At 59.9% G+C, this 26007-nt stretch overlaps 3 protein-coding genes across 7 annotated transcripts; all 3 read left to right on the forward strand.

The window, feature by feature from the left end:
- Positions 1–807: 807 nt before the first annotated feature.
- On the forward strand, positions 808–4961 carry SLC34A1 (solute carrier family 34 member 1). Its single transcript, XM_069029104.1, has 13 exons — positions 808–905; positions 1118–1237; positions 1371–1553; positions 1915–2043; positions 2121–2264; positions 2374–2485; positions 2576–2771; positions 2970–3065; positions 3181–3280; positions 3510–3677; positions 3831–3947; positions 4104–4228; positions 4334–4961. The coding sequence occupies exons 2-13, from the start codon at positions 1132–1134 to the stop codon at positions 4886–4888; spliced, it is 2031 nt and encodes a 676-aa protein (XP_068885205.1). The 5' UTR covers positions 808–905; positions 1118–1131; the 3' UTR covers positions 4889–4961.
- Positions 4962–5805: 844 nt separating this feature from the next.
- On the forward strand, positions 5806–6816 carry LOC138118205 (alpha-2Db adrenergic receptor-like). The gene has a single exon (XM_069029058.1). It carries the CDS (start codon positions 5806–5808, stop codon positions 6814–6816), a length of 1011 nt encoding a protein of 336 aa, XP_068885159.1.
- A 3867-nt stretch (positions 6817–10683) lies between these two features.
- On the forward strand, positions 10684–25762 carry GRK6 (G protein-coupled receptor kinase 6). Of its 5 annotated transcripts, none has more exons than XM_069028686.1 (16): positions 10684–10765; positions 13813–13908; positions 16454–16566; positions 16876–16953; positions 17134–17234; positions 18460–18552; positions 18832–18895; positions 19480–19620; positions 20301–20491; positions 21255–21292; positions 21430–21519; positions 21606–21814; positions 22074–22211; positions 22428–22565; positions 22703–22837; positions 24367–25762. In XM_069028686.1, exons 1-16 carry the CDS (start codon positions 10714–10716, stop codon positions 24415–24417), a joined length of 1728 nt encoding a protein of 575 aa, XP_068884787.1. In that variant the 5' UTR covers positions 10684–10713; the 3' UTR covers positions 24418–25762. The 5 variants fall into 5 exon arrangements, with proteins under 5 accessions (XP_068884787.1, XP_068884786.1, XP_068884790.1 ...); XM_069028685.1 differs by having other exon boundaries at positions 22744–22837; positions 23620–25762; XM_069028689.1 differs by having other exon boundaries at positions 22744–22837.
- The last annotated feature ends 245 nt before the right edge of the window (positions 25763–26007 follow it).

Here is a 26007-nt window from a genome sequence, read left to right on the forward strand (position 1 = left end):
CCTTTGGCCACTGTCTCTCCCCTGGACAGCTGTGGACATGAGCCGGCTGGGTGTCCTGTGGGTGGATGGAAACTTGGCTGGAGGTGTGTGAGCAGCAGGTAATGATAAACAGGGCCGAGGAGGTGGTGACGGCAGCGCTGGCCTCGCTCCTCTCCTGCCCACCCATCGCACGCGCCGGGGAGATGTGGTGCCAGGGAGACGCAGGCTCTGCCCCACACAGCCCTCACAGCACTGCTGGCTGCCCCACACGGAGCCGCTGGCACAGGCAGAGCTGGGCTGCGTGCCACCATCACCACCAGTGGCAGGACACAGGGATCACACCGGTGTTGGCGTCACCCACCACCAATGCCCTGGGAGTGAGGACATTGTGCCCTGGGCAGAGCTGGGTCCCTCATGGCTGATGCTCCAATGGCACTGAAGGTGCTGGATGTGTGCGTGGCCTCACCTCTGGTTTGTGATGCCCCAGCAGCACCAGCACCAAGCCCTTCTCCTCTTCCTCCTCCTCTCGTGCAGTGGATGAACCACCTGGCACCAAATGATGGAGAGCTGAGGCTGCTCGGCCCTCGACCCCTCGGCTCCAGCAGTGCCCCGGCTTTGCTCATCACTGCCGCTTACCCAGACCCCGGGCAGGCGAGTTGGGGAGTGCCAGGGGCGCGGTACCCCGGGGGCACGTGCCCCATCCGCCGCAGCTGACGTGGGATGTGGTGGGGGTTACCCATTAACTGCAGGAATTTCTGGGGAGGAGGTGAGCAGCGAGCGGAGGTGAGGGGCAACACGGGGCTCCTTAGACTTTGCTCTTGGCGTGTGTATAAAGGGCCGTGGGGCACCACGGACCACTTCGCTGGAGGGACGCGTGGATGTGGCATGTGGAAGTGGCACTGCCCTGAGTGCCCGGCCAGCCCCAGGTGAGCTGGGCCCTGGGCAGGAGGAGTCCCCTTCCTGCCCCCCCTCCCTGCCCTTTGGGAGCTCGCTGGGGTGGCACAGCAGCAGCTGGTGGCCCAGGGTACCAACAGATGATGGGATGGTGCTCCTCAGTGGTGCCAGCGCTGCAGGGATTTGGGGGGACGTGGCAGTTGGTGCAGCACAGCTGTGGTGACACACAGCCACCTCTGCTCAGCCTCAGCAGGAGCGATGCTGCCCTACCGGACGGAGAGCCCGGTCCTGCCCGGTCGCTGCCCAGTGCGGGGAGGAAGGGTGGTGCACGGGCCACAGTTTGCCTACTGCCCCAGCCCCCAAGGTAGGTGCCACCAGCCCTCCTCCTCTTCCTCGCCTGGCTCAGCTCTGCTTCTGGCCCAGGCAGTGCTGGGGTCTCCTCTGTAGGGAGGCCCCTGCGAGGACAGAGCTGTACCATAGGTGCCCTCTCTCCCCAGCTCTGCACCGGCTGCCGGCTGCCCACACCTGCCCCTTCACTGTCAGTGCTGTGCCTTGCCCTGACCATGGCTTCCCCTGCCCCGGCTCCCCGGGGCGCCTGCGTGAGGGCCGGGAGCGCTACGAGCTGGATGCACTGTCCTGGCAGGGGCACCGCCTGGGCTTGGATGAGCTGCAGAAGCCAGGTGAGACCCCGCAGGTGGTGGGGGTCTCACACAGCACAAGGGCTGGGGAACACCCCAGAGACCTGACAGAGGCACCTGGGGCACTTGGTGTGCCAGGACTGTGGGGTGCCAGGATGGGAGTGCTGATGGGGAGACCCTGAGCATCCTGGGGTGATGTGGGAAGGACTGAGGGACAATGGGACAGTTGGCACAAGGCACTCCAGGGTGGGAGGAGATGGAGGGGACCCAGGGAGAGGTGGCATAGCTGGGGACATGAGCCCTGTGCTGCCAGGAGCTGAGAGAACTGCATAAGGCTGTAGGAGCCTGAGGAACCAGGGCCATGCCACAGCAGGAGTTTAACACTCTCTCTTGTCTTGCACAGAGCTCGGGTGCTGGGCCAGGGTCCAGTCCTTCTGTGTCTCCCTTCTAAAGGTGCCCCTGATGTTTGGGTTCCTGTACCTCTTCGTGTGCTCTCTGGACGTGCTCAGCTCTGCCTTCCAGCTGGCTGGAGGTAGTAGGGTGGCAGGGATGCCTGGGAACCTGGTGGCACTGGCAGTGCCAGCAGCCTGTGCTCACATTCCCTTACAGGAAAGGTGGCGGGGGACATCTTCAAGGACAACGCCATCCTCTCCAATCCAGTGGCTGGGTTGGTGGTGGGCATCCTGGTGACCGTGCTGGTGCAGAGCTCCTCCACCTCCACCTCCATCATCGTCAGCATGGTCTCCTCAGGGTGTGAGTGTGTCCATGAGGCTCCTGGGGAGCTGAGGCTGGAGGAGGGGATGGCTGGATGGGGTCACCCTAAGCCAGGCCATGTGAGGCTAGCAGGTCTCTCTGTCCCCAGTGCTGGAGGTGCGCTCTGCCATCCCCATCATCATGGGCTCCAACATCGGCACCTCGGTCACCAACACCATCGTGGCCCTCATGCAGGCTGGTGACCGCAGTGAGTTCAAACGGTGAGAGCTGGATGGGTCAGAGGAGACTTGGGGGCTGGGGGCTGCTCCTCAGGACCACCCCATGCCAACGAGCTCCTCTGCTCTGCACAGAGCCTTCGCCGGTGCCACGGTGCACGACTGCTTCAACTGGCTGTCGGTGCTGGTGCTGCTGCCACTGGAGGTGGTGAGTGGGTACCTGCACCACGTCACCCGCCTGGTCGTGGCCACCTTCAACATCCGCAGCGGGAAGGATGCCCCCGACCTGCTGAAGATCATCACAGAGCCCTTCACCAAGCTCATCATCCAGGTCTCCTCAGCTGTTGTGTTCGCCAGCATGGTGTGCCCCAGGCTGGTGGTGATGTCCCCAGCACTGGTGTCCCTTTGATGGTGGTTGTATCCAAGTGTCCCCAGGCTGGCAGTGGTGTCCCCATGCCAGTGAAGATGTCCCCAGTCTGTGGGAGCTGTTAGCCCCCAGGCACCCTCTCCAACACGTGTGTTGTTGCAGCTGGACAAGTCTGTGATCACGGGCATCGCAACAGGGGACGAGAGCCTGCGCAACCGGAGCCTCATCCGCGTCTGGTGTGGCCCTGCATCCCCACAGGTGTGGGGCCCGTGGCCCTGCTGGGGCCACCAAACAATCCCACAGAGGATGGGTGGTGGGCAAGGGCTGGCTGTGGACACTGTGGAGGCAGCTGTAGCCCACCTTCTCCCTGCAGATGGCCACTGTGGGACTTGGGCCCCCCCCAAACTGCACATCCCCCGGCCACTGCAGCAGTAAGGGCATCGAGGTCCTCCACAACATCACCAGGCAGAAGTGTGAGTGGGTGTGGAGGGCTTGGGCAGGGCTGGGGCACAGGGCATGGGGCTGGGGAGGTGCAGGCGGGGCTGGGGGTTGTACACGTGATGGAGAAGTGCTGGAGCCATGACATGGCTCAGGGCTGGGAGATGCTGGGCTGGGGTCTGGGTGTGGGGCTGTCTGTGGGGTCAGGTTTGTGAGCGGGGCCGGGCTGGCCCCAGCCCCTTGCCCAGCCGTGCTGTGGGGCAGGCAAGCACCTCTTCACCGACACACCACTGCCCGACCTGGCTGTGGGGCTGGTGCTGCTGGCCGGGTCCCTCGTCGTGCTCTGCACCTGCCTCATCCTCCTGGTCAAACTCCTCAACTCCCTGCTCAAGGGGCAGGTGGCCAAAGCCATCCAGAAGGTCATCAACACGGGTGAGTAGGACGGGGACCGCATACCACACGGTCACCCATGCCCATCTCCACCTGCCATCCTCAGACCTGTCCCTGGCTGCCCCGACCCCCAACCCTGATGTGTCCCTGCCCATATCTGTGTTTGTGTCCATGCTCATGCCCATGCCGTGGCAGACCTCCCACACCCGCTCAGCTGGCTCACGGGGTACTTTGCCATGGTGGTGGGTGCTGGGATGACCTTCGTGGTGCAGAGCAGCTCTGTCTTCACCTCGGCCATCACACCCCTGATCGGTGAGTCCCAGCCATTCCTGGTCCCCTGCCATGTGCCAGCCCATGGCCTGTGGGTGCTAAAGCACTCAGAGGGACAGGACGAGCTGTGCATCCTTGGGAGAGCACAGGGGTGACACTGCCAGGAGAGATGGGATGGATGGGCTGCCTCTCCCACAGGCCTGGGGGTGATCAGCATTGAGCGTGCCTACCCACTGACCCTGGGCTCAAACATTGGCACCACCACCACTGCCATCCTGGCTGCCCTGGCCAGCCCGGGGGACAAGCTGGCCAGCTCCTTCCAGGTACAGTCAGCCCAGGGCCATGGCTGGGTTGGATGGGGTCAGCAGGCAGGGCAGGGGGTGGGGGAAGCCCACGTGCCCAGTTTGACAGGGATGCCATCCCTACAGATTGCTCTGTGCCACTTCTTCTTCAACATCTCGGGCATCCTGCTGTGGTACCCGCTGCCCTTCACCCGCCTGCCCATCCGCATGGCCAAGGCGCTGGGCGAGCGCACGGCCAAGTACCGCTGGTTTGCCGTGCTGTACCTCATCATCTGCTTCCTCCTGCTGCCCTCCCTCATCTTCGGCATCTCCATGGCGGGCTGGCGGGCGCTGGTGGGGGTGGGCGCGCCCTTCCTCGGCCTCCTCTTCTTCGTGGGGCTGGTGAACGCGCTGCAGGCGCACAGCCCCGGCCGCCTGCCCAAGTGGCTGCAGACCTGGGACTTCCTCCCCGCCTGGATGCACTCCCTGCAGCCCCTCGACCGCGTCATCACCCAGGCCACCCTGTGCTGCACTGACCGCTGCCGCAGCGCCGAGGGCTGGGAGGAGCACGAGGGCTCTCCCCGCGACAAGGCCAGGCTGGGGCTGGACAACCCCGCCCTCTCCTACCCCGAGGAGATGCCCAGCCCCACCATCCGGGTGGGCTCCCCTCGCCCGCTCCCTCACGGTGCCACACGGCTCTAGCTGGTGATGCACACCCGGGGCTGCTGCTCCTGTGGCGGCTGGTGTCTAATAAAGGGGAAGTGCCCATGCCCCAGATGTGTGTCTCTTTGGGTCCTCCCTCTGCAAACCCTGCGGTCATAGGTACCCCACCCCCACCATCCTCCCCGTTTCTCACACACCACCACTGCTCAGCCCAGCTGGTGCTGGGGGCACACCAAACACTCTGCTGGTGCTGCGGGGCATGTGGTGATGCTGCCACAGCTAAACTCCGAGGTCTGTAGCCAGCTGTACTGAGGTGTCACGGGCAGCATCTTCTTCCACCTGCCTTGTCCCCGAAGGACTGAGCTGGCAGGGTCCATAGTGCCCCACTCTGTGCCACAGCAGCGTATCAGTGAGCGAGGCACAGCACAGGGCAGCCAGCAAGGTGCTGGGCTGCTGTGGTGCTGCTGGGCTGGGATCATCAGCAGGATGATGACTCGGCATGGTTGGGCAGTGCCCCTGCACCACCGGGCACCCTGGCACCCATTGCAGAAGCCCTCCTGCCGTGGTGACCCTGAAGGGAGCCCTTTAAGCGGCAATGACAGCTTCTCCCACTGCCCACAGATGTTTGGGTTCCTGCCAGCGATATCGGCCCACCCTTCCCTCCCTCCCTCCTTCCCGCCCGCCCTCCTCCGGACTAGGACCAGCAGAGCCAGCAGCGCTGCCGTGGGAGCCTCTCTGTGTTCTCGGCACTCCTGCTGTCCCGCATGCCTGACTGGGCAACCACTGGGCCAGGACGACCTCGCCACCAGACCGGGTTAGTGCAGGAGTGGTGGCGGCCGGGAGAACCCCCCAGGGACTCAGCGATGCTGGGGCTGTGCCCGCAGATGCTTCGGGACCGGTGAGCAGGGCGGGGGAAAGCCCCATGGGGCTTCATCTGCTTGAGGGGCCGGGCCAGCATGGAGCCAGCCAGCACCCTTCCCAACAGCTCCGGTAACGGCAGCGGCGCCGGCAGCGCCCCACACTCACCTGCAGCCACAGGGCTCATCTTGCTGGCTGCCCTGTCCGTCCTGCTGGCCACACTGGTGGGCAACGCTCTGGTGGTGGTGGCCATCTACACCAGCCGGGCCCTGCAAGCCCCACAGAACCTCTTCCTGGTGTCCCTGGCCTTGGCAGACATCCTGGTGGCCATCCTCGTCCTGCCCTTCTCGCTGGCCAACGAGGTGATGGGCTACTGGTACTTTGGTGGGCTGTGGTGTAGCCTGTACCTGGCGCTGGACGTGCTGCTCTGCACCGCATCCATCGGGCACCTCTGTGCCATCAGCCTCGATCGCTACTGGGCCGTCACACGGGCAGCGCGGCTCAACCTGCGCCGCAGCCCACGGCGGGTGAAGGGCATGATCGGGGCGGTCTGGGCGGCGGCGGCCCTGGTGGCACTGCCACCGCTCCTGCGGCCGCGGCCGCTGAGCCAGGAGACCTGGTACGTGCTCGCCTCCTGCGCCGCCTCCTTCTTCATCCCCTGCCTCGTCATGGTCGCCGTCTACTGCCGCATCTACCGCCTGACTACCCGGCGGACGGCCACCCTGCTCGCTGCCCGCTCCCCGCGCCCCGCCAGCGGCGATGGAAGGGGGTCAGGCGTTGGGATGCCGGGATGGCGGCGCCGGAGCCAGCACCAGAGCGTGCTGCTGTGCCGCCGGCGGCTGGTGCGGGCGCGGGAGCGGCGCTTCACCGTCGTGCTGGCTGTGGTGATGGGGGCCTTCGTGCTGTGCTGGTTCCCCTTCTTCTTCACCTACAGCCTGGGGGCTCTCTGTGGGCAGGGCTGCCACATCTCCAAGCCCCTCTTCAACTTCTTCTTCTGGATCGGCTACTGCAACAGCAGCGTCAACCCCCTCATCTACACCCTCTTCAACCGGGACTTCCGTGCTGCCTTCCGCCGGCTCCTCGCCATCCCCCGCCGGTACCGCACTTAGGGACCCACTGGGACACCGGGGATGTGGCCCCCCAGCCCCACTCAGCGTTCACAGCACCTGGCCCCAGCACAGACCCTGGATGGCAGTGCTGGTGTGCAGCTCGAGGTGCTTCTGGAAATGCAGGATTGAATAAAACGAGACTAAAGCCTGTGCCTGGGGCTGGCATCTGCCTCTGGGGAGCCCAGCAAGCGGCACCAACTGCCAGCACCCGTTTTCACCTTCGTCACCCCACACGTCTCCCTTGAAGCAGTGGTGGTGACAAATTGCTGTGGCAGCTCCAGTGAGTACCAGCCCTCCCCACTCCCAGATGGATGTCTGTGTCCTCCAGCATTCTCTTGTGCAGGGGATGGACTCCACGGCTGCTGCGAGGAGACAAAACCCTCCATGCGGCAGCATCACCAGCACTGGGCTGAGCCGGCTGTGCCACCACAGCAGCCCAGTCTGAGCCCTGTGCCTCTTTGCCAGGGCCATCCCCTCTGGGGACATGCCAGCTGTGCCACATCACAGGGGCTCTGTGAGGGCACACACGTACCCATGGTGGAGTACAAGGGTTGCAGATCTGGGGTGGAACACCCCATGTCCTGCTCAGGAGCTTTACTGGGATCTTGCTGCAGGAGGGAAAGGAGGAATGATATCCCAGTGCCGGAAGGGCTGTTCTCCCTTGGGAGAGTGTTAGAGATGGGATCGTATGGGAACAGGCTCTGGCACAGCCTGACGTGCAAGAGGCCACGGAGGCAGCTGTGGGGCGAAGACCCGGGGGCAACCACATCCCCCTTGGGGGCAGAAGCTGCCCCACACCCACCCTGCCTGGCTGCCAGCCCTGCTCCACACAGACACCCAGGGGTCAGGGGCTGCTCCACTTCTTCAGCTTTGCTGCTCAAAATAGAAAATCTCAAAACATTGGACTTTCTCTGGGCTAAAAACAGCCGCTGGCGCCTGTGAGCTGGAGCCCAAGGAACACTGGCCCCCGTCAGCCCCCCCAGCCCCCATTGGGGTGGGTGCAGCTCAGCTGGGGTCTGGGAGGGCTGGGTGGGATGGGGGCCTGGATGGGATGGGGGTACTCACAGCAGTGAGGATCCCTGGGCCATTGCTGTGCCTGCTGGCCCCATGCAGGGAGGTTCATGGTGCAAACTTTGGAGTCAGCAGAGGTTCCCAGTGGAATCGGGTTGGGATGGGCCCCAGTGCTGACTCCCGGAGGCGTCTGGCCCCAGTGGCTGGAGCTGCACTGGCACTGCCTGCGGAAGGAGCTGCCCTATCGCTGCTGCCCAGCTTCCCCTCCCGAGGCTGCCGCTCGCCTTCTCACAATTAAACTACACTTTGCTTCTAAAAATGCCCAGATGAGGGCAACTAGTAGGGACCCGGCCAGCCAGCTCTCCCAGGGGGCACCAGCCCTGTGGCAGCACCCTGGGTGCCAACCAGGGTACCAAGCACTGTCCCTCCTCCTGGACATGAGCACACGGCTCTGGGATGCTGCCGGGCAGGAGCAGGGGGATCGCCTTGCCTGGGCAAGGCAACACCAGCATATCAGGGCAAAACCTGAGTCAGTGAAGGGAGATTCAGGCTGATGTCTGAAACATCAAATCCTGAGGGCTGGATGAGGTGTTGGGAGCACTTGGTCCCCCTCTTCACCCTACTGGGGTGCTTGGGAAGAGCTCCCTCACTGAGCATGTGCCACTGCATCCCCATCCAGCACATCAGTCTGTTCACAGCAGATGTGTTGAGCAGGTCGCTCCATCTCCCTGCAGCAGCCATTTCCATTCCAAGTTTGTACAAAGTCTGTTTCTCTGTTTCATCTGCCGCAGCAGGACCCTTATTCCTGCCGTGCTCATGAGCCAGCATGACCCCAGTGCCACTGGGAAAGTGGCTCCCCTCGAGGCGCTGATTGTTGCTGCCCAACTGCTATTCCTGTGCCTGGAATTGCATCCTGCATTTTCAGGCTTTTTCTTCAGTTTCCTAAGATTGTTTTGAATTACTCCCCCAACAAGCTTGGGTTCAGAGCCCTCTCCCTCCCCAGCCATGTCATCCCCTTCACAGAGCTAAAAAGCAGAGTGGCAGTTCTACCACCTGGGCTGCTGCTGGATCTGTTGGGGACATCAAGACCCTCTGGACACTGGTGCTGATCCAGCAGCATCCCGTTGTTCATGACTCTCGTCAGTGACAGGAATGGTGCTGCAAAATGCCAGGTGGGAGGAAACAGAAAATAGCAACCCAAGGGTTAACGTTGGAAACAAAATCATCTCATTTTAAGTTCAAAATAAACATGTGCCAGCTTTGAAAGGAAAGCAGGTCTAAAAGAGGAGCTCTCACAGCATGAGCTCATCCCTCCAGGCAGAGTGACAGAGAGATTATCCCCAAGGTGAGGCGGAGCAAAGCATCCTCCTCCTCCTCTTCCTCATCACTCCAGATTCATACCCTGAAGATGTGACATCTGATTTCCAGTGGATGCTGAAGGGCACAGTGGCCACAGGCAGCATCGACTGCTTGGAGTAATTTGTGTTATTATCATCCTCACTACAGCCTGAGGACATGAACCCTTCTCTCCTGCCATGGGCCCAGGCTGCCATTGACAGAGACCAAGTGAGGGACCTGCCCAACACCAACCTCGCACCCAGCCACCGGGAAGGAGGCATCTCCCATGGGCTGGAGCAAGAGACAGGAGACGTGGGAAGGCAGGGGTGATGTCCTCATTCCAAAGCCAGGAGCAGCAAAAAGCAGGGCAGACACCACTTGGTTTAAGAGGATTAACGAGCATTTTTGTGCCCAGGAGAGGCAGGGAGACGGGCAGGTCACCTGAGGGGCTGACAGGTCATCAAGGGGTGCTCGATTACAGGCCAGCTCTGCAGGGAATCCAGCGACTGGTTCCCATACCACAGCTTTTCTTCAGACAGGGTAATGCTGCTGCTAATTTTGGTATAATTAAAAAAAAAAAGGCTTTTAGAGCAAATAATTGGTGGAAAGAAACTGTCAGGAACTCAAACATCAGAACGGCACATGAGCTGTCAGGGTCAGCTGCACTGGGGCACAAGAAAACCCAACCTCCGCGACAGCGGTGACCAGGGAAACAGGGCACAGCACCGGAGCTTGGGTCACCCACGCCGTGACCGGGATTGACCGAGACACCGGGAAAACACGCGTGGCCGCTTGCACTTTATTGAGGCTGCGAAGTTGGGGGGAGGCTCCCCATAATTGCTTCTACCAGGAGAGAACAGAACACCTCGGAGAGACCCCGACCAGAGGGCAGAGCACCACGACCTGAATACCCTCAGACCGGAGCCGGCTCCGGCTCCGGCTCCGGCTCCGGCTCCGGCTCCGGCTCCCGCTCCCGCTCCCGCTCCCGCTCCCGCTCCCGCTCCCGCTCCCGCTCCCGCTCCCGCTCCCGCTCCCGCTCCCCCCAACTGCCCCGACGCCCCGGCGCTCATTTATATACAGCCACTCGGCCCCACCCACCACAGAATGCCCTATCACGACCCGTTCTGCAGCTGAGTGGCAGCTCCGCACCCAATCAGATGCAGCGAAAGGCGGGGCTCCTCGTGGTGGGTGCTCTCGACTCTCGCCCAATCCCTTCCCGGCGCTCCCTGAGTGACATCTCGTCCTCCAATCAGCGCCCGCCCCCTCTCCTGGCAGCTCTTCCCGGTGGCTGCAGGATGACGTGCGCTCCTCTGGCCCCGCCCCGCCTGCCCGCCCCTCGCGGGGCCACCGGGAGGGCGGTGGCGCGGCGGAGGGGGCGGGGCTTCCTGAGGGGGCGGACCAATGGGCGCGCGGCGCGGGAGGAGCGAGGGCAGCCATTGGCCAGGCGGGGCGCGGGGGGCGGGGCGCGGCGGCGGCGGGCGGGGGGCGGCGGGCGCGGGCCGAGCGCGGGGAGCGGAGCCGGCGGGAGGCGGCGGCGCCCGCGGGCCCATGGAGCTGGAGAACATTGTCGCCAACACCGTCCTGCTCAAGGCCCGCGAAGGTGAGCGGCGCCGGACACCGGAGCTGGCGGGGCGGCAGGCCCGGGCTGCGGGCCCCGCCGGTGCCGCCCCGGGGCTCGGCCCGGGCGGTCCTTCCCGGGGCATCGCGGCCTTGGCGGGGAGCGGGGAGGTGGCGGCGCGGGCTGGGCACAGGCATTCGGCTCCCCCCGTCCGTCGCGGGGGTTGCCCGGTGCTGCTGAGCTCCCTCCCGGGCGGCCTCGCCGCCTCTCCGGTGCAGATCGCCCCGTTTGCCTCCCGCCTTGCCCGCTCCAGAGGCTGCTCCAGCTCCTCTGGCACAGGGGAGAGGCAGCTTTGAGTGCCGTAGGAGAAAAAAAAAAAAAAAAAAAAAGTTGATTTCAGTCCGGTAAACTGCTGCTTCCCACACACGGGCCGATCCCGAAACTGCGGCGGGGAGCCCCACCCGTCCGCCGCCTTCACACCGGCCCCGGGTGTGCGGGGCTCCCGGGGCTCTGCTGCGGGCCACAACGCTCCCGCTGCTCCAGGGCCACGCTGAATTCCAGAGCCCGGGTGTGGGATGCAGCCTGGCAGCAGCGGGGCAGTCCTGGAGATGGAGGGAGAAGCCTCAGGAGGGGATGGGAAGTCTCACTCAGGAACCTGGTCCTTGGCACAGAAGATCTGCCTCAGGCAGGCATCGATGGGTTCAGTAGATCACGTATGTGGTGGGGAAGTACAGTCCCTCCCTGTCCTGTGGTGTGCAGTTGGCCAGACCGAGCTATCCTGGAGCCCGAGACACCTGCTGAAATCCAGTTAGAGGGCTTTGGAGATTAGATTTGTGGGAGCAAAAAGCAGCGAAATTAAATTTGCACGGGCAGAAACATTTCCAAGCTGCTTGAAAACCAGGCTAAGTGTGAGTACTCCTGGCACACTGACCGTGGTGGACCGTGACGTTCAGGTTCATAACAGCAAGGTTTGGTCCAAAACCAAACAGTGGGGTTTGTGACCTCCAGGCACGAGGCCCAGCTTCACACGGAGTGACCCAGAGATTGGCTCCTGTTGTGCCCTTGGGGAATGGAATTTGGGCACTGATGCAGCACTAGGTGCTGGACGGCTGCTGCTCCTGGTGCTCCGCTGGTGCCTCTCCCTCGGCAGCAGCGAGCAGTTTGCAGGCAGAAACAAACCTCTGTCACACTTGTGCCAACTGGTTCTTGGGCTGTGAGAGCCATAGGTGTCCGTGCTGCCTGTCCGTGGCTCTCCCACCTGTGGCTGGGTGGCTGTAGTGGCCACTGGGGTGAGCTCAGACAGCTTCTGTGACAGGACAGAGCTACTTTGCAGGCCAGATCCAACAGGGCTGGGTTCTTTGCTCCAGCCTGGCCTTTTTGGAGCTTCCTAGGTTGGTGTGGGAGTGCAGAGCTGAGCTAGGATGTGCTATGGGGCTGCTGACAGCCACCTTCAGCTGCTGCCACAGCACGACCATGCCCATGTTTGGTCTGGCCTAGGGAAGGTGAAGGATCCTTGTCCCCATTGCCCTGACAGAGGGACAGCAGACCAGCTCTCATCCATCACCTAACCCTGAAGCTTGATCCTGGTGAGCTCTGGGTGGAGGCAGCCCACCCCTTGCCCCATCCCCAAACCAGGGGTGCTGGGAGGTTGCCGTGCAGGAGCCCAGCTCCCCGCTGGACTGTCGGCCGCAGCGCTGGGAGGGCGGGGTAGAACCGCGCGTGAAGGGCGCTGGAGCCTCCTTTCAAAGCAAACAACTCAAGGAAATGCAGCCTCCGGGTGCTGTGGGGCTTTGCTCTGCCTTTCCTTGAGCTCTCTTGGGGTGAGGATGGCCTGTCCTCCCCTGCCCTCGTTTCGCTGCCCCCATCCGCTGCATTGTCGCTGACAAGAAGGTGTCTGCGCCGCTGGTTTCTTCCAGCCCTGCTTACCCTTGAGTCACTTCCTTCCTGAGTTTGTACAATCGTGCGGCCCAGCTGCTGGTGCGGGGCAGATGCAGTGCAGGGACCCATGGCACGACAGGGGCTCGGACCTGGGGCTGGCACCGCACGAGGCTGCCCAGGATGGCCCCATCCCACCTGCCTGTCCATCCAGGGCCTCCTGTGGCACAGGGAGCTGGATGCCAGCAGACTGTGTCTAGGGTTTGGGGCTGAACTGCATCTGCAGTGGAGGAAAGTGTTATGAAAGTGTTTCTCAAGAGCTGATAAATTGTGTTCAACCCCTCTGTGATTTCAGAAAGCCGGGCCTTGGGCCCAGCTGTTGGCCCGACCACTTTGGCAGGGTGATTTAATGAATTTCCGAAGAGAGGTGGGAAATTGTGTGTGTTGGCACCGGGAAAGCAATCCCTGGAGGTTGGCTGATCCCAGCAATTGGTACTTAGTGCTTGCTACGATGTTAATTTTTCAGTCTATCCAGAAGCTTTCCCACCCTGTCCTACAGCACTGGGCATTTACTCCAGCAGCTGAAGCTGGAATAATACCTGGTTCTTGGATCTGGATTTTCTGAGGCTGGCTTATCTCTGGAGAAAAGTGGGAGTGTCCCCACTTCACAGGTGGGAAACTGAAGTGATGAGCCCCAGGCAATGCAGCGAGTTGTCTGTGGAGCCGGAATTAGAGCAGGAATTCCTGTCTCCCAGCTTCATGTCCTCCCTCTGAGAGCCCCTCCCTGGAGTAAGCAATCAGTCTGGAATGAGTAGGTGGCATGAAGGTCTTTGCTGCAGCAGGAAGAGCTTCACACCAAGCAAGGCATGGCCTGGAGGGATGATTAGTTATGCAGAGCTGCTGGGGGCAGGCCTGGGAGCCAAGAACTGCTGTGGCTGTGGACACTGCTGCCCCTGCTGAGATTCTCCAATCGTGAAAGGTCTTCAAGTTCTTGATCGGGATTTGTTCGGCAGCCAGAGGTTGGTCTGCCCATTTCCTCTGGCAGTCGAGGCTCCAACACTTTTGTCCCACCAGGAGGAGATGGTGGTACCACTTCAGTCTTTTTTTCCATGCCTGGACTTAGAGAGGCTCCTTCCTCAGCTCCTGGCAAGGCTAAGCTGCAGTCAGACACCTTTGCTTCCTGACTCATGGTACTGATTTTGTGTGCCCTGCAGGTGGTGGAGGAAACCGGAAAGGCAAGAGCAAGAAATGGCGCCAGATGCTGCAGTTCCCCCACATCAGCCTCTGCGAGGACCTTCGGCAAACCCTGGGTGAGATGCGGGGCTTGGTGGGAGCCGGTGGGCGAGCGTGTGTGTGGGAGTTGTGCACCCCAAGCTGAGTGTCAGGGATGTAGAACAGGGCAAATCCCAGCCAGGATTGCTTGGAGTTCAGGGTGTAGGGAAGAAATGATGGGTAAGTGGCTGGGGATGTAGCCACACACCTGCCAGACTGTGATGAGCTTCACTAGAGGAACGTCATCTTCTGTGTGCAAACAGACCTGCTCCGTGCTGCAGAGTTTTGGAGTGTCACTCTGGGGTGCCTTTGCAAAAATAACAAAGGTCCTGCTAATGTCCTCTGTTCTCCCTGGCTGGATTCAGCTCAGCTCCACAGATCTCAGCTTCTAACATTCAAGCAGTAGCTCTTCTCAGGCCAACTGGGTTCTTGCTGTGTGGTGTGGATGAGAAGTGGAGTTGGGCAGGGCTTGGCCTGTCATTTTCATTCTGTACTTTGTACTCTTCATGGTTTTAATGTTGTTTGTGCAGCAGGCTTGGTCCTGAGATCGTGTGAAGTTGTTTTGGGGCACAGAGGGTGCAACTGCTTTGCTTCCTGGGAAGAGGAGAGCTTGTTTAAGTTTTCAATCCGGATTCAGCTGCCAGCTGGAGAGTGGCACAGCGCCGGCCTTGTTTCAGAACAGGTGTCACTGAAACAAATGGCTTTGGGAGGTTTCTGCAGCTCAAATTCCCAGTTCTGCCCTGCCCAGGTTTTCCAGTCCTGGCAATCTTTTGGGCCCCATGGAGCTGTAGTACTTGGAGAAACTCAACTTCACTCATCCACTGTAACCCTCAAGCTCACAGCAGCCCAGTGCAGGCTGTCCCCACCTCCCTCTGCCACACAACCCATGCACCATCTCTCGGGGTGGCTTCACAGCCAGGTATGGCTGTATGGAGACTCCAGCCTTGGATTTGCTGCTGGCTGCCTCTCTGGAGCAAGGTCGGAGAGCTGAGCACAGCTCTAGCCTGGGCTGTCCTTGCAGCTCCCATCTTGACCATCCAAACCCCTTCTGCCTCTTTGACTTGCATGCCCTCAGCAGAGCTATCCCTCTGCTTTTGTCCATTCTCTGCCTGCAGCCACCCTTCCTGTGGCTGTCATGACATTTTCCAGCACTGAACTTCACCCATTTGCCAGCAGTGAGTCCTGGTGGTCTCTGTCTCTGCTGTCCTGCTATCCAGGCCAGTGACCTTGTGAGGATTTGGGAAGCGAGTCCCTCCCAGCCACTGCCTGTCACCGCCCGTGTCTCACTTCCCCTTGGAGGGGCACGTGAGGAGTGCTCCGACCCAGGTGGCAGCAGCTTCGCTTGGTTTTCCCATGGGAGAGATGACCCCGTTCCTTGTGCTTGGGCACTCTTTGGCTGGGGTGTCTTTCTTTTCACCTCACAGCCTGCTAGAAAGGCGTTTCTTTCCTATTCCAGAGTCTTGGCAGGAGCATGGCATGGTGGGCTGCTTGCCCACTGCAGAATTAAGCTTTTTGTGCTCTGACCACAGGGAGTAACCTCGTGTGAGCCTGGGCAGTGACCAGGGCAGCCAAAAGCTTCTGATCTCGCCGACAGCAAACTCTGGTCCTTCCCAGCTGAAGGGAACTCCTTCCCCTGCAGACACAAGGAAACCGGCTGGTGCGGCAGAGCTGGCGAGGCCACCTCCTCCCCCACCACAGCCCGCTCTGCACTCTCCTGCACCCTCAGGAAGCTGCAGCTTCCTCGGGAGAAACTGCTGCACAGGGAGGGGAAGGCTGGGAGTACCCAGTGCTGGGGTCCTCTGGGTGGCTGCACATCTGCACTGCAGGCAGCCCACAGCCCTTGGTGGCAGTGGCTGTCACAGAAATGTGTTCTGGCCTGCGATCAGACAACGTCTTATGAGTGGAAGGGGAGGAAAAAAGCAGAGAACTGGAAGTGCTCTGCATAGTCAAAGGGGTTTGTGCCTGGGCTGCCAGAGTTCAGGGAGGAGTAGGAGGAATCTGCAAGCTCTGGAGGGCAGTAGGAGTTGATGTACAAGCATGTGGCTGTCCCATGGAGTGGGGAGTTCTGACTGCTGTGTGCACATCAGCAGAACATCTGTGGGAATGGTGCCTCCCATTCTGATGCTGCTGCTTTCAGCAGGGCCTTTGGGAATACAAGTGGTTTGGAGGAGTCATCACAACAACTCTTGGCCTGGAAGATCTGCCTTGAGATAAGCTTGGTGTGTTTCTCATGTTCCAAGGAAAGCTGTGTGTCTGGAGCAGTTGGTTGATCTCTGTGGAGAGAGGAGGAGAGAGCCTTTAGGCATGCAGGAGATATGGAGGTTCCTTGCTAGGAACAAGAGGTTCAGGCTGAACAGAACAGCAGATCAATCCTCTTTCAGGGAAGAGGGTCTTCCACAGGGGAATGTAAAACCTCAGCAATGTCCCTTGTCCCACTTCACTCTCCTGGGAGTCTCAGGCTGGTGGGGCCTGTCAGCAGCCCAGCTGAGGAGTCACAATACCCCCACTGCTGCCTGGCCAGGGTGGTGAGCTGGGACTGCTCCTTTGGGATTCAGCAGTGAGTGACCTTGTCGACGTTTGCAGAGCGGGACTACCACAGCCTGTGCGAGAAGCAGCCCATTGGGCACATGCTATTCCGGCAGTTCTGCGAGACACGCCCCGAGCTCTCACGCTGCGTCAAGTTCCTGGATGCTGTGGTAAGAGCAAAGCCCATCAGGCTTCCTTGGGGGAGACAGGGATGTTCCGGACACCTTGGGCATGAACTGTTTGGCTGGATGCTTCAGCAGGTGCTTCTGGGTACACAGGGCTTTTCTGTAGGAAAAACCTGTGAGTCGCAGCCCAGATAGGGCCGGGCCTTTGCTTAGGGAGGTGTTTGCTGGAGATCTGGTTTTCAAGGAAAGCATGGGAAACTTTGGGCAGAGGGTGTTGCTGTTCCACAGCTGTTGGCCAGTAGCAAGGCTGGATTCCTGGCTGGACCTGCCCCTCACACTGTTTGCTCTCTGCAGGCAGGGTACGAAGTGGCTCCAGATGAGAAGAGGAAGGAATGTGGGCAGCACCTGATTGAAAAGTACTTGAAGCCAAACGTGAGTAAGAGAGTTGCATTTGCTGCCTGCAAGAACTGTTGGAAAGCCAACAGCTGACATTGCCCATGTCCTGCCACAGTCGACATGCTGAGCCTCCACACCACCTCACAAGCCACCACGCTGCTTTGCCCACTGACCCTAAAGCAGGACCTGTGTCTGACTCCATCCCTTTGTCCCCAGAGTGAGGACCATGTGCCTGAAGTTCCCTCCCAATTGGTGGATGCCTGTTGTGAGAGGCTGGAGGAGGAACCTTCCAAGGAGCTCTTCAAGGAATGCACTAAGTAAGTTGGAGGGCAGGGCTGTGTCTGCAGGTCGCACAAGACACGGGGATGATGCTGCAGCTGACTCACCGTGTCCCTCATGGTCCATTCCTCTGGGAGAGTGAGGGCTGGTGCTAAGGCTGGGGCCTGGGCAGTTTTGGACCAGCAGTTTGCAGCCCACCTCTAGGAAAGCGAGCACAAGGATCTTGTGCTCTGGGAGCCCCAAGCTGCTGCAGAAACCTCTGTCAGTCCCTGCAGCTGGAGCTGCCATTTGGGAAGACCCTGTAGTAATGCTATTCCCAGTGCTGTGCCAGGATCTTGTAGGCTCCTGCCAAGCTGAGCCGATGGCTGCAGTCCTGTGCCAGCTGTCCTGTCCCGCCGGCCGCAGAAGCGGCTGTTGTGGTTGGGTTGCTCTGGCTGTTGCTGCAGGGGTCTAAGGTCACCTCTGTTCCCATCGCAGAAGCGGTGGCCGAGGTCCTGGCTCCGGGTGTGAAACGGAAGCTCTTGGGCAAACTGGGCTTGCAGCCTCACCCCTCCCTGCACAGTAGCTGGAGCGTGTTGCCTAACTGAGTGCAGGGCTGTGGCAACACATTTGCTGCAGTCTTCTGTGGAGCGTTAGCTCCGTGTGTGGTAACCAGTGTCGTGTCTGAATGCAGAGCCTCCGGGCTGGGCCCTGCCTGCTCTTGGCAAGCTCTGAAAGGGGAGAGCCCATCCGCTTCTCCTTGATGCGTGTTTCCAGTCTAGACACTGCGTCTAAGGCTCCTCACTCTGCTGGGCAGCCCTGGCACAGCTCTCCAAAGCAGTTAGCTCTCTCGAGCAGGATCCCCCTGTGGCCTTTTGTGCTGGATATTCATCTGATAGTGAGCAACTCAGCGCCTGGTGCTGAATGTTGCTAGCAGCTGATTACAGCCTGTGTGCACGTTTGCCCTGTGAGCAGAGGGGCAACTGCAAAGAGTCCCATTGTCCCCCTTTATCCTGCAGCCCTGGCTGGTGCCAAGAGGCCACAATTAGCAGTGCCAGCCTGGTCCCAGGGCGCTGCGTTTGTCACAGTGGTACCTCCAACGCACCTTCCTTATGCACCAGGCTTAGCATGGAGCAGGGCTTTCTGGGCCAGGGCTACGTGGGTGAGGGAATGGCAGAGTAAATAGGCTTTTGGGGCTGTTCAGCTCCTCTTTCCTGGGGCTGCTGGCTTTGTCCAGGGCTGTGATCAGCTCTCAGGAACCATGCTGGCTCTGCTCTCTCCTAGGCTTATCCACGACTACCTGAGCGTGGCTCCCTTTGCTGACTACCTCGACAGCTTGTACTTCAACCGCTTCCTGCAGTGGAAATGGCTGGAACGGTAACGCTCCCCGCACTGCTGGGAAATCTGCACCCTCCTCACACAGCCTGCCTAAGGGGTCCCTGGGGCTTCTTCAGCCTGGCCTTTGCTGTCCCTCAGGGCCCTTAACTGGCACGAACAGCAGCCCCAGCCTTGCTTGCCTCACAGGCAAGCAAGGCCCACTTGAGCAGGGGTTTGGGGTGAGCCACAGTCTCTCAGGCCAGGGCATGGAGGTGGTTTGGGTTTCAGCCCCTGCTCTCTCCTTCCTCATACCTCACTCTGGTTTCCTTTCCCTCACAGGCAGCCAGTAACCAAAAACACTTTCCGCCAGTACCGTGTGCTGGGTAAGGGCGGTTTTGGGGAGGTGAGTAACCACCATTTCCTCTGCATTCAGGGTACCAGACAGCCACTGTTGCCTGCTGCCAGAGGCAGACCTGGGTTGGCCATCAGGGTGCCACAATCTGCTCCAGCACCTGGAGGCAGGTGCTGCTGGCTGGGTGGGCTGTGGGGGCTCTGCGCTGGGCTGTGTTTTGGGCCTTGCATGACCTCTCAGCTCTCCCTGAGAGGCAGAAGCTCACCTCTCTTCAAGTGCTGGAGGTGTGGGAGGTGCTGTGCAGGGTTGGTAGCACAAGCTCTGTGGTGCCTGCTGCTAACTGGGCAGTGAGGTCTGTTCCCTGTGTCTTGACAGGGCAAACTGCGCTCCTGAAAGCTTCCTGCCAGGCTTCCTTCTGTTTATGGAGTGGCCTTCTGTCCTCCCAGGCACCAGCCATGGTGCTGCTAAAGGTGTTAGAGGCATTACAGCTGGCTCCTGCTTCTCTATGACATCTGGAGCTGTCACTGTTCCCTGTGTCCTTGCTTTGCCTTCCTGTGCCTCTTCCTGAGAGCAGAACCTAGACTCCCACTCTGGAAATGGCAGTGGGAGGGTGCTGAGCTTTGTCCTCCCTCCAGGTGTGTGCCTGCCAAGTGCGTGCCACAGGGAAGATGTATGCCTGCAAGAAACTGGAGAAGAAACGGATCAAAAAGAGGAAGGGGGAAGCCATGGCCCTAAATGAAAAACAGATCCTGGAAAAAGTGAACAGTAGGTTTGTAGTAAGTACATAGGAATTGCTCTCACTTTGCTGTGATGGTTGATGCTTCCTCCAACCAGCCAGCCTGGCACCTCTGTGCTCCTCACCTGGTGTGGAGAGGCAGGAGCCGTCTCTGCCCGTGGGGCAGGGTCCTGGTGGCTGCACATCTCTCACAAGGCTGAGGTCTGGCAGGACATTTACTGCCTCCACAACGTGCTGTAAATGCCCCCAAAGTCAGCCCCAAACACCTGTCTGGTGTTACAGGCGCCTTCATGACTTTTGGGGCACAAGTAAACGGTGAGAACTGTCTCTCCAGACAGTGGGGTGGGGAGAAGCCCAGCCCTGAGCTGTGTGGTTGGGAGCTCTACCTTGGTGCACTGAGGTGTGGAAAGCCTGAACCTCCCTTTGCAGAGGATTCATCAGACACTGCCCCAGCACTGCTGTTGGGGGCTGCCTGCCCCTGGAGGAAAGCAGCTCTGGCTCGGGAAAATAGTGTCATCCCTGTCTGAGCAAAGCTGGGGCTGTGCTGGGACTGCTGGGCACTGGCATGTCCTCCCTGAGTTTGCACAGTTCCTCGTCTGCTGGCAAAGGCCCAGTCCCGAGCCTGGGAGTGGCTGCTTGGGTGGCAAAGTGTCCATGGGCGTGTGGGCACCTCCCCCTTCCAGCTGTGTCTTCTAACAGCCTTTCTGCCCTGAATTGCAGGTGAGCTTAGCCTATGCATATGAAACTAAAGATGCTCTCTGCCTAGTGCTGACCCTCATGAATGGAGGGGACCTCAAGTTCCATATCTACCACATGGGAGAGGCTGGTTTCGAGGAGCCCCGGGCAGCTTTCTATGCTGCTGAGATCTGCTGTGGCCTTGAGGACTTGCACCAGGAGAGGATAGTGTACAGGTGCGTGCTGCCTGGTCCCTGCTGGGAGAGCTTGTAGGGCCTGCAGTAGTAAGAGGGTTCCTGCTGCTCTTACCAGCCCAGCTGGGTCTGTCTGCTCAAGAAAATAAGCTCAGGCTTGAAAGCAGCACAGAGCTGAGTGAGAGGAATCGGGAACAGAAAGCTGGTCTTGTGGGAGAAAGGGAGAGCTTAGCTTGGCTTCCTTGTGCTGGTAAATGATCGCCAAGAACAGGATGTGATCATGCTGTGAATGTCTCAGGGCAGGCACTGAACTCCCTGGGCAGTATTGACACTAGAACAAAAGAGGGTAGGCTGCCCCAACGTGCTAAAGAGCTGGGGAGGAGGGGGAACAAGTCAATTGACTACTCACAGGGGTGTGATGCAGTGTTAGGACAGCATGGCTAAACACTGGCCAGGAAGTCCCTTCTGCTCCTACCTTGCCCTGGGGCAGGATAAGCAGAGAAGCCTCTGCTCCTTCTCACTTGCATGGCCTGCCCCATAGTGAGTTCTGCACCTGCAAAGAGGGAACCATCCCCAGGCTCACTGCAGAGGGTTGAAGGTTGTTGTTTCCCACCTCTCTGCCCAGGAAGGGAGAGCTTGCAGGGTCAGCTCTGGGGCACAGGGTGAGGGATAGGTTATCTGTGTACCCGAGGCAGGGGCATTGCATCCTAAAGTTGCTTATCTGTGACTTGTTGAGATGTGGCTGTTGCATGTGTCCTTAGCTCTCACAACATGCTTCTTGCTAATCAAGTCCCTTCCCTCCTAGGGACCTGAAGCCAGAGAACATATTACTGGATGACCATGGTGAGTGCAGGGTCAAGAGGAGCCCTGAGCCTGAGTTTTCTCTTACTCTGCTTAAACCAGGGTTACCCTGTGTTTTTGGCACCTTCAAACACCATCCCCTGACTTTGTCCTGTTAACTTGTCCCCTCCTTTGTGCAGGTCACATCCGTATCTCAGACCTGGGACTAGCTGTCCATGTGCCAGAGGGCCAAACAATCAAGGGCCGGGTGGGGACAGTTGGCTACATGGGTAAGTGACCCTGGTTTAAGCAAAAAGTGGTTCAAAAGATGTGCTCTCCCTACCCTGACACGTCCCTCACCCCTGCTCCTCTGCAGCTCCTGAGGTGGTGAAGAACGAGCGCTACACGTTCAGCCCGGACTGGTGGGCTCTGGGCTGCCTGGTGTACGAGATGATCGAGGGCCAGTCCCCCTTCCAGCAGCGCAAGAAGAAGATCAAGCGGGAGGAGGTGGAGCGGTTGGTGAAGGAAGTGCAGGAGGAGTACTCGGAGAAGTTCTCGCCCTGCGCCCGCTCCCTCTGCACCATGGTACGGGTGTGCAGCCCTGGCCCTTCGCTCCCACCGCTTCCGTGCATGCAGCAGCAGAACATGGGGGCTGCTCGCTGCAGAGGTGACAACCAGGTTCCTTTGTCTCTGAGAAGGCAGCACAGGAGGGTTCAGAGTGCCTTCATTCCTTGCCCAGCTGCCTAGCAAGCCTGTGCTCTCCCTAGAACCCACTGCAGGAACCCAGGGCTGCTCCTGCACAGAGCACCCTTCATCCAGGACATTGATTTCCTTTGTGTCACAGCTCCTGTGCAAAGACCCTTTGGAGCGCCTGGGGTGCCGAGGAGCTGGGGCCAAGGAGGTGAAGGAACACCCTCTCTTCAAGCACCTCAACTTCAGGAGGCTGGAAGCAGGCATGCTGGACCCTCCCTTCAAGCCAGATGTAAGTCCTGACCTTTTCAGTCACTGGTGCTGTCAAGGGAAGAGGGAGCCCTGGCATGGGGAGATGGGGCCCATCCCCTTCTCTGGGCCTGGCAGAACAGAGGTCCAGCAAGCTCTGGGCTGCAGGGAGAGGTGCCTGGGCTTGGCCGTGAGCAGCAGTTGGAGGTGGTGGCATCAAGGTGGAGCCTGGCATTAGAGCAATCTTTGTGCTGCGTAGCCCCAGGCCATCTACTGCAAGGACGTTCTGGACATCGAGCAGTTCTCCACGGTTAAAGGAGTGGAGCTGGAGCCCACAGACAATGACTTCTACCAGAAGTTTGCCACAGGGAGTGTGCCCATTCCTTGGCAGAACGAGGTAGGTTTTTGCTCCTGCTTGTGTCTACCATGGCTGAGAGCAGTGTCCCCATGCTGTCCTCGCTGCTCTCATGCTCTGCTGGGCCCTCAGTGATGGGCTCCATGTGGCAGTTGCTGCAGCCTTTTCCCCTCTTCCAGATGATTGAGACGGAGTGTTTTAAGGAGCTGAATGTCTTTAGCACAGATGGCACAGTGCCCCCAGACCTGGACTGGAAAGGACAGCCTTCTCCACAGCCCAAAAAAGGGTTACTCCAGCGCTTGTTCAGCAGACAGGTAAGGGTTTGCCTGGTGTTTCCTCCCCAGCCAGTCTCCCAGCAACAGTGATCCTGCTCCTGCCTGTGCCAGGCAGGTCTGGCAGGGAGGTGGGCACAAGAGGGCAGCGAGCAGTCTCCCCTAGTGTTGGGTGGCCAGACCCTAGGGGTCTCAGGCAGCCGTGGAAGGCTGCAGGGAGCCAGCCCTTGCCTGGTTGGCACTCCCCATGCTGGGGGAGTCAAGGGGGCTGGGACGGAGTGTCCTGGCTAAACATGCTGGAATCACCCAGAGGGATGCTGAAGACTCCAAACTAATAAATCATCTCCCTTCTGACATGAATAATACCATCCCTGAACAAGTCCTTGCTCTTGGAATGGGCTGTCTGGGCTCCCCAGAGCACTTCTGCCAGATCTTGAGCCAGGCGGAGAGCAGCTCTTTCAAGGGATGAGGAGAACAGAAACGTCTTGCAGCTGCTGTGGGCTCACTTGTCTGCCTGTCTCCTCTGCCCTGGACAGTCTTTGCCTTCTTTCCAGGCCTGGCAAAGCCTGGGCTGCTGCCTCTCAGCAGCTGTGTGCAGCTGTAGGACTCCAGCATGGTTGGCTCTGGACCCACTCAGCCACCTGGTGCTGACTTCTGTTCCTTGGCAAACTCCGAGTTGTGCTTTGCAGTTCAGTGGGCTGCCCTAGCCAGAGCCAGCTCTGGGGATACCCAGGCCTTCCCGAGGCAGGCAGGACCTGCCAGAGGATGGGCAGCTGTTGTAGCAGGGGTTGAGCTGTGATTTCCCACGTGTTTTCTCTTTCCAGAGGTGAGCAGTCACTCCTGGCTGCTCTGCTCAGGGAAATACCCGGTGGCCCACGGACATGGCAAGATCTGGGAAAGAGGAGTGTTATCCTTCAGTGCCTATCCCCTTCCCCTGGCAGAGCACAACCTGCTTGTTGTTCTAACTGCCCCCTGAGCCACTAATCCTGCATCCCTGCTCTTGCTGCCTTTGTGGGGGAGGCCTTGCCTTCAGCTTGAGCCAAAGTTGCCCCTGCACTGCCGCTGCTGGGAGTTCTGCTCCCAGGGGGCTTTGGGAAGTTTCCTTCACTCCTCTCCGGATGTCCGGGACACATAGAAGGGTTGAGAAACTGTGAAGGGTTTGGCATTGCCCCGTGCTCAGACTCCCATTTCAGCAAAAAGGGCTTCAGCTGCTTTCGTGGCCAGCTGAGCTCTGGGTGGGGCTGAGCGTCTGTGCTGGCACTGAGCTGTGTCCCTGGGTGGCTGCAGTCCCCAGCTTCCTCACAGCTTCTGAGCTAGCCAGCTGCGTGCTCACCAGTCTGTCTGCCAGGGGCTGAACCTCCAGATGCAGCTGGACTGTTCTCTGCAGTCTGGGGGTCCTCTCCAGCCCCTTGCCTCCATGTAGCTCTCCCACACACAGGCTGGGGGCGGGGGGACCTGGCCCATCCCTGCCAGAGGGCAGCTGTAGGCTGGGTTGTGTGACCGTGCTCACCCTCTGCTTGCTGTGCTCCTCTCTCCCTCCCTCCTCCCTCTTCTTGCCCTTCTGACTTCAGGACTGTTGTGGAAACTGCAGTGACAGCGAGGAAGAGCCCACCCGGCTGTAGAGCACAGCTTGTTCTCCAGCCCCTGGGACCCCCTTGCCTCTCCCAAGTGCCCAGCCTGAAGGACACGGTCGCAGTGGCCCCACAAGGTGGATTTGTTTACAGTTTTACACGTCTGTATTTGAAGACTGTGAGGATGATTCCAAGGCTGGCAGCAGCACACGGCTCGGGTTGAGGTGCCTCTGACCATGGGCAAGCCCTGAGACAAACCCGGACACTTCCAAATCTGCCACTTGGGATAGTGCTGCTGCCACCAGCTGCCGCTCCCCTCCCGGGCCCAGGGTGGGAGGGAGGGATCGTGCCGGCGTGGGCCGAGGCCAGGCTGGAGCAGCTCTGCTGACACATTCCATGGTGCCGAAGCGGCACCGCAGGTTTGATGTGTATTTATATATGTCGGTCTGTACATATCACATGTCGGTTTTTAATCTATGGGTGGGGGCCTGCACTGCCCCCACCCTGTCACAGGCACAAATGTCCTCCTATGGGAGGAGCAACGGTCCCAGCTTTGTTCCAGGGAGTCCTGGACAGAGGCCTTCTGTGCCTTGAGGTGTCTAAATCATCTTTCCTGGACCTTTCTGACTGTGCTGAGGTGTCCTGGCTCCAGCGGAGTCCACTGCTCAGCCCCGAGGCACAGGAAAGTGCCGTGCCAAAGCATCTCCCATTGCGTCCTGGCAGCAGAGCGTCACTGCCTCGTCCTTGCGTCCCTGTCTGCTGGAGCCTGCTGCCTCCTGCCTCGTCTCACACATGCTGCCAGCTCCGGTGAGCTGATCCCAAGCTCCTCTCCAGACCTCTGGCACGGCGGGACACAGCCACTCCCGGGCACCTGCTGCTGCTGTGGCCAAAGGGTTGGTCTGATCCCCAGCATGCTGCAGGACGATGACAATGCAGTGCCACCAGCTCCGGACCTGTGCATTCCACAGGTGTGGCCGTCCTCAGGCCCAGCTCGGTGGTGGAGGAGCAGACACAGAAAGGACCCTGCTCTCAGGGAGCAAAGCTGTGGTAAAGGGAATGTCCCTTCCCAGGGTGATGTGAAGCTGTGACCCAAGAGTGAGCGGGCTGGGACCAGCTTAGTGTGTGTCCCCAGGCGTTCTGCACCCACGGGCAGGAGTCATCCATGGGGAGCAGCATGGGGATGAGCCCACCTCTCCATTCAGCTTGTCCCGTGCCCTCTTGTGTACACTTGTCCCAGCTGTGTCCTGAGCAATAACTCGTCCCTTCTCTGTGTGTGTGTGTGCACACGCGGGCGTGCGTGTGCTGCTGCCTCTGCTCATTCTGAGCCAGGCCCCCCAGGGGGGCTGAGCACCTACTTGGACCTGTGGTATCATTTGCTTGCCTTGCACTAAAGTTGGAGAGTATTTAAATTTTTAACCTTTTGTTAAGTGTAAAGATTTGCTGTGCCTCATATTGCTCTCGTGTCATGGGGGGCCTGCTCTGGGCCATACAGGGTTGGTGGCTGTAAGAAGAGGAGCAGGGACCTTTTTTCTGGGCTGCCATGGGCTCTGCTGGTGGTCCTGTCCTACAGGGAAAGGCTGGGGTTGCCCTCCAGGGCAAAAAGGCTGATGCTGGCTGAGCCCTGAGTACCACAGATGATCC

The sequence above is a fragment of the Aphelocoma coerulescens genome, chromosome 13 (genome assembly GCF_041296385.1).
Source record: "Aphelocoma coerulescens isolate FSJ_1873_10779 chromosome 13, UR_Acoe_1.0, whole genome shotgun sequence".
Lineage (NCBI taxonomy): Eukaryota > Metazoa > Chordata > Aves > Passeriformes > Corvidae > Aphelocoma > Aphelocoma coerulescens.

What these genes read in the sequence shown, in the direction of transcription:
- LOC138118205 (XM_069029058.1), top strand. Translation starts at nt 5,806, where the DNA reads ATGGAGCCAGCCAGCACCCTTCCCAACAGCTCCGGTAACGGCAGCGGC.
- SLC34A1 (XM_069029104.1), top strand. Translation starts at nt 1,132, where the DNA reads ATGCTGCCCTACCGGACGGAGAGCCCGGTCCTGCCCGGTCGCTGCCCA. An exon ending in TCACCAAGCTCATCATCCAG is followed by an intron (nt 2,772 to 2,969) that starts GTCTCCTCAGCT and finishes GTGTTGTTGCAG; the next exon opens with CTGGACAAGTCTGTGATCAC. An exon ending in CAACATCACCAGGCAGAAGT is followed by an intron (nt 3,281 to 3,509) that starts GTGAGTGGGTGT and finishes GCTGTGGGGCAG; the next exon opens with GCAAGCACCTCTTCACCGAC.
- GRK6 (XM_069028685.1), top strand. Translation starts at nt 10,714, where the DNA reads ATGGAGCTGGAGAACATTGTCGCCAACACCGTCCTGCTCAAGGCCCGC. An exon ending in GGGGACAGTTGGCTACATGG is followed by an intron (nt 21,520 to 21,605) that starts GTAAGTGACCCT and finishes GCTCCTCTGCAG; the next exon opens with CTCCTGAGGTGGTGAAGAAC. An exon ending in ACCCTCCCTTCAAGCCAGAT is followed by an intron (nt 22,212 to 22,427) that starts GTAAGTCCTGAC and finishes TGTGCTGCGTAG; the next exon opens with CCCCAGGCCATCTACTGCAA.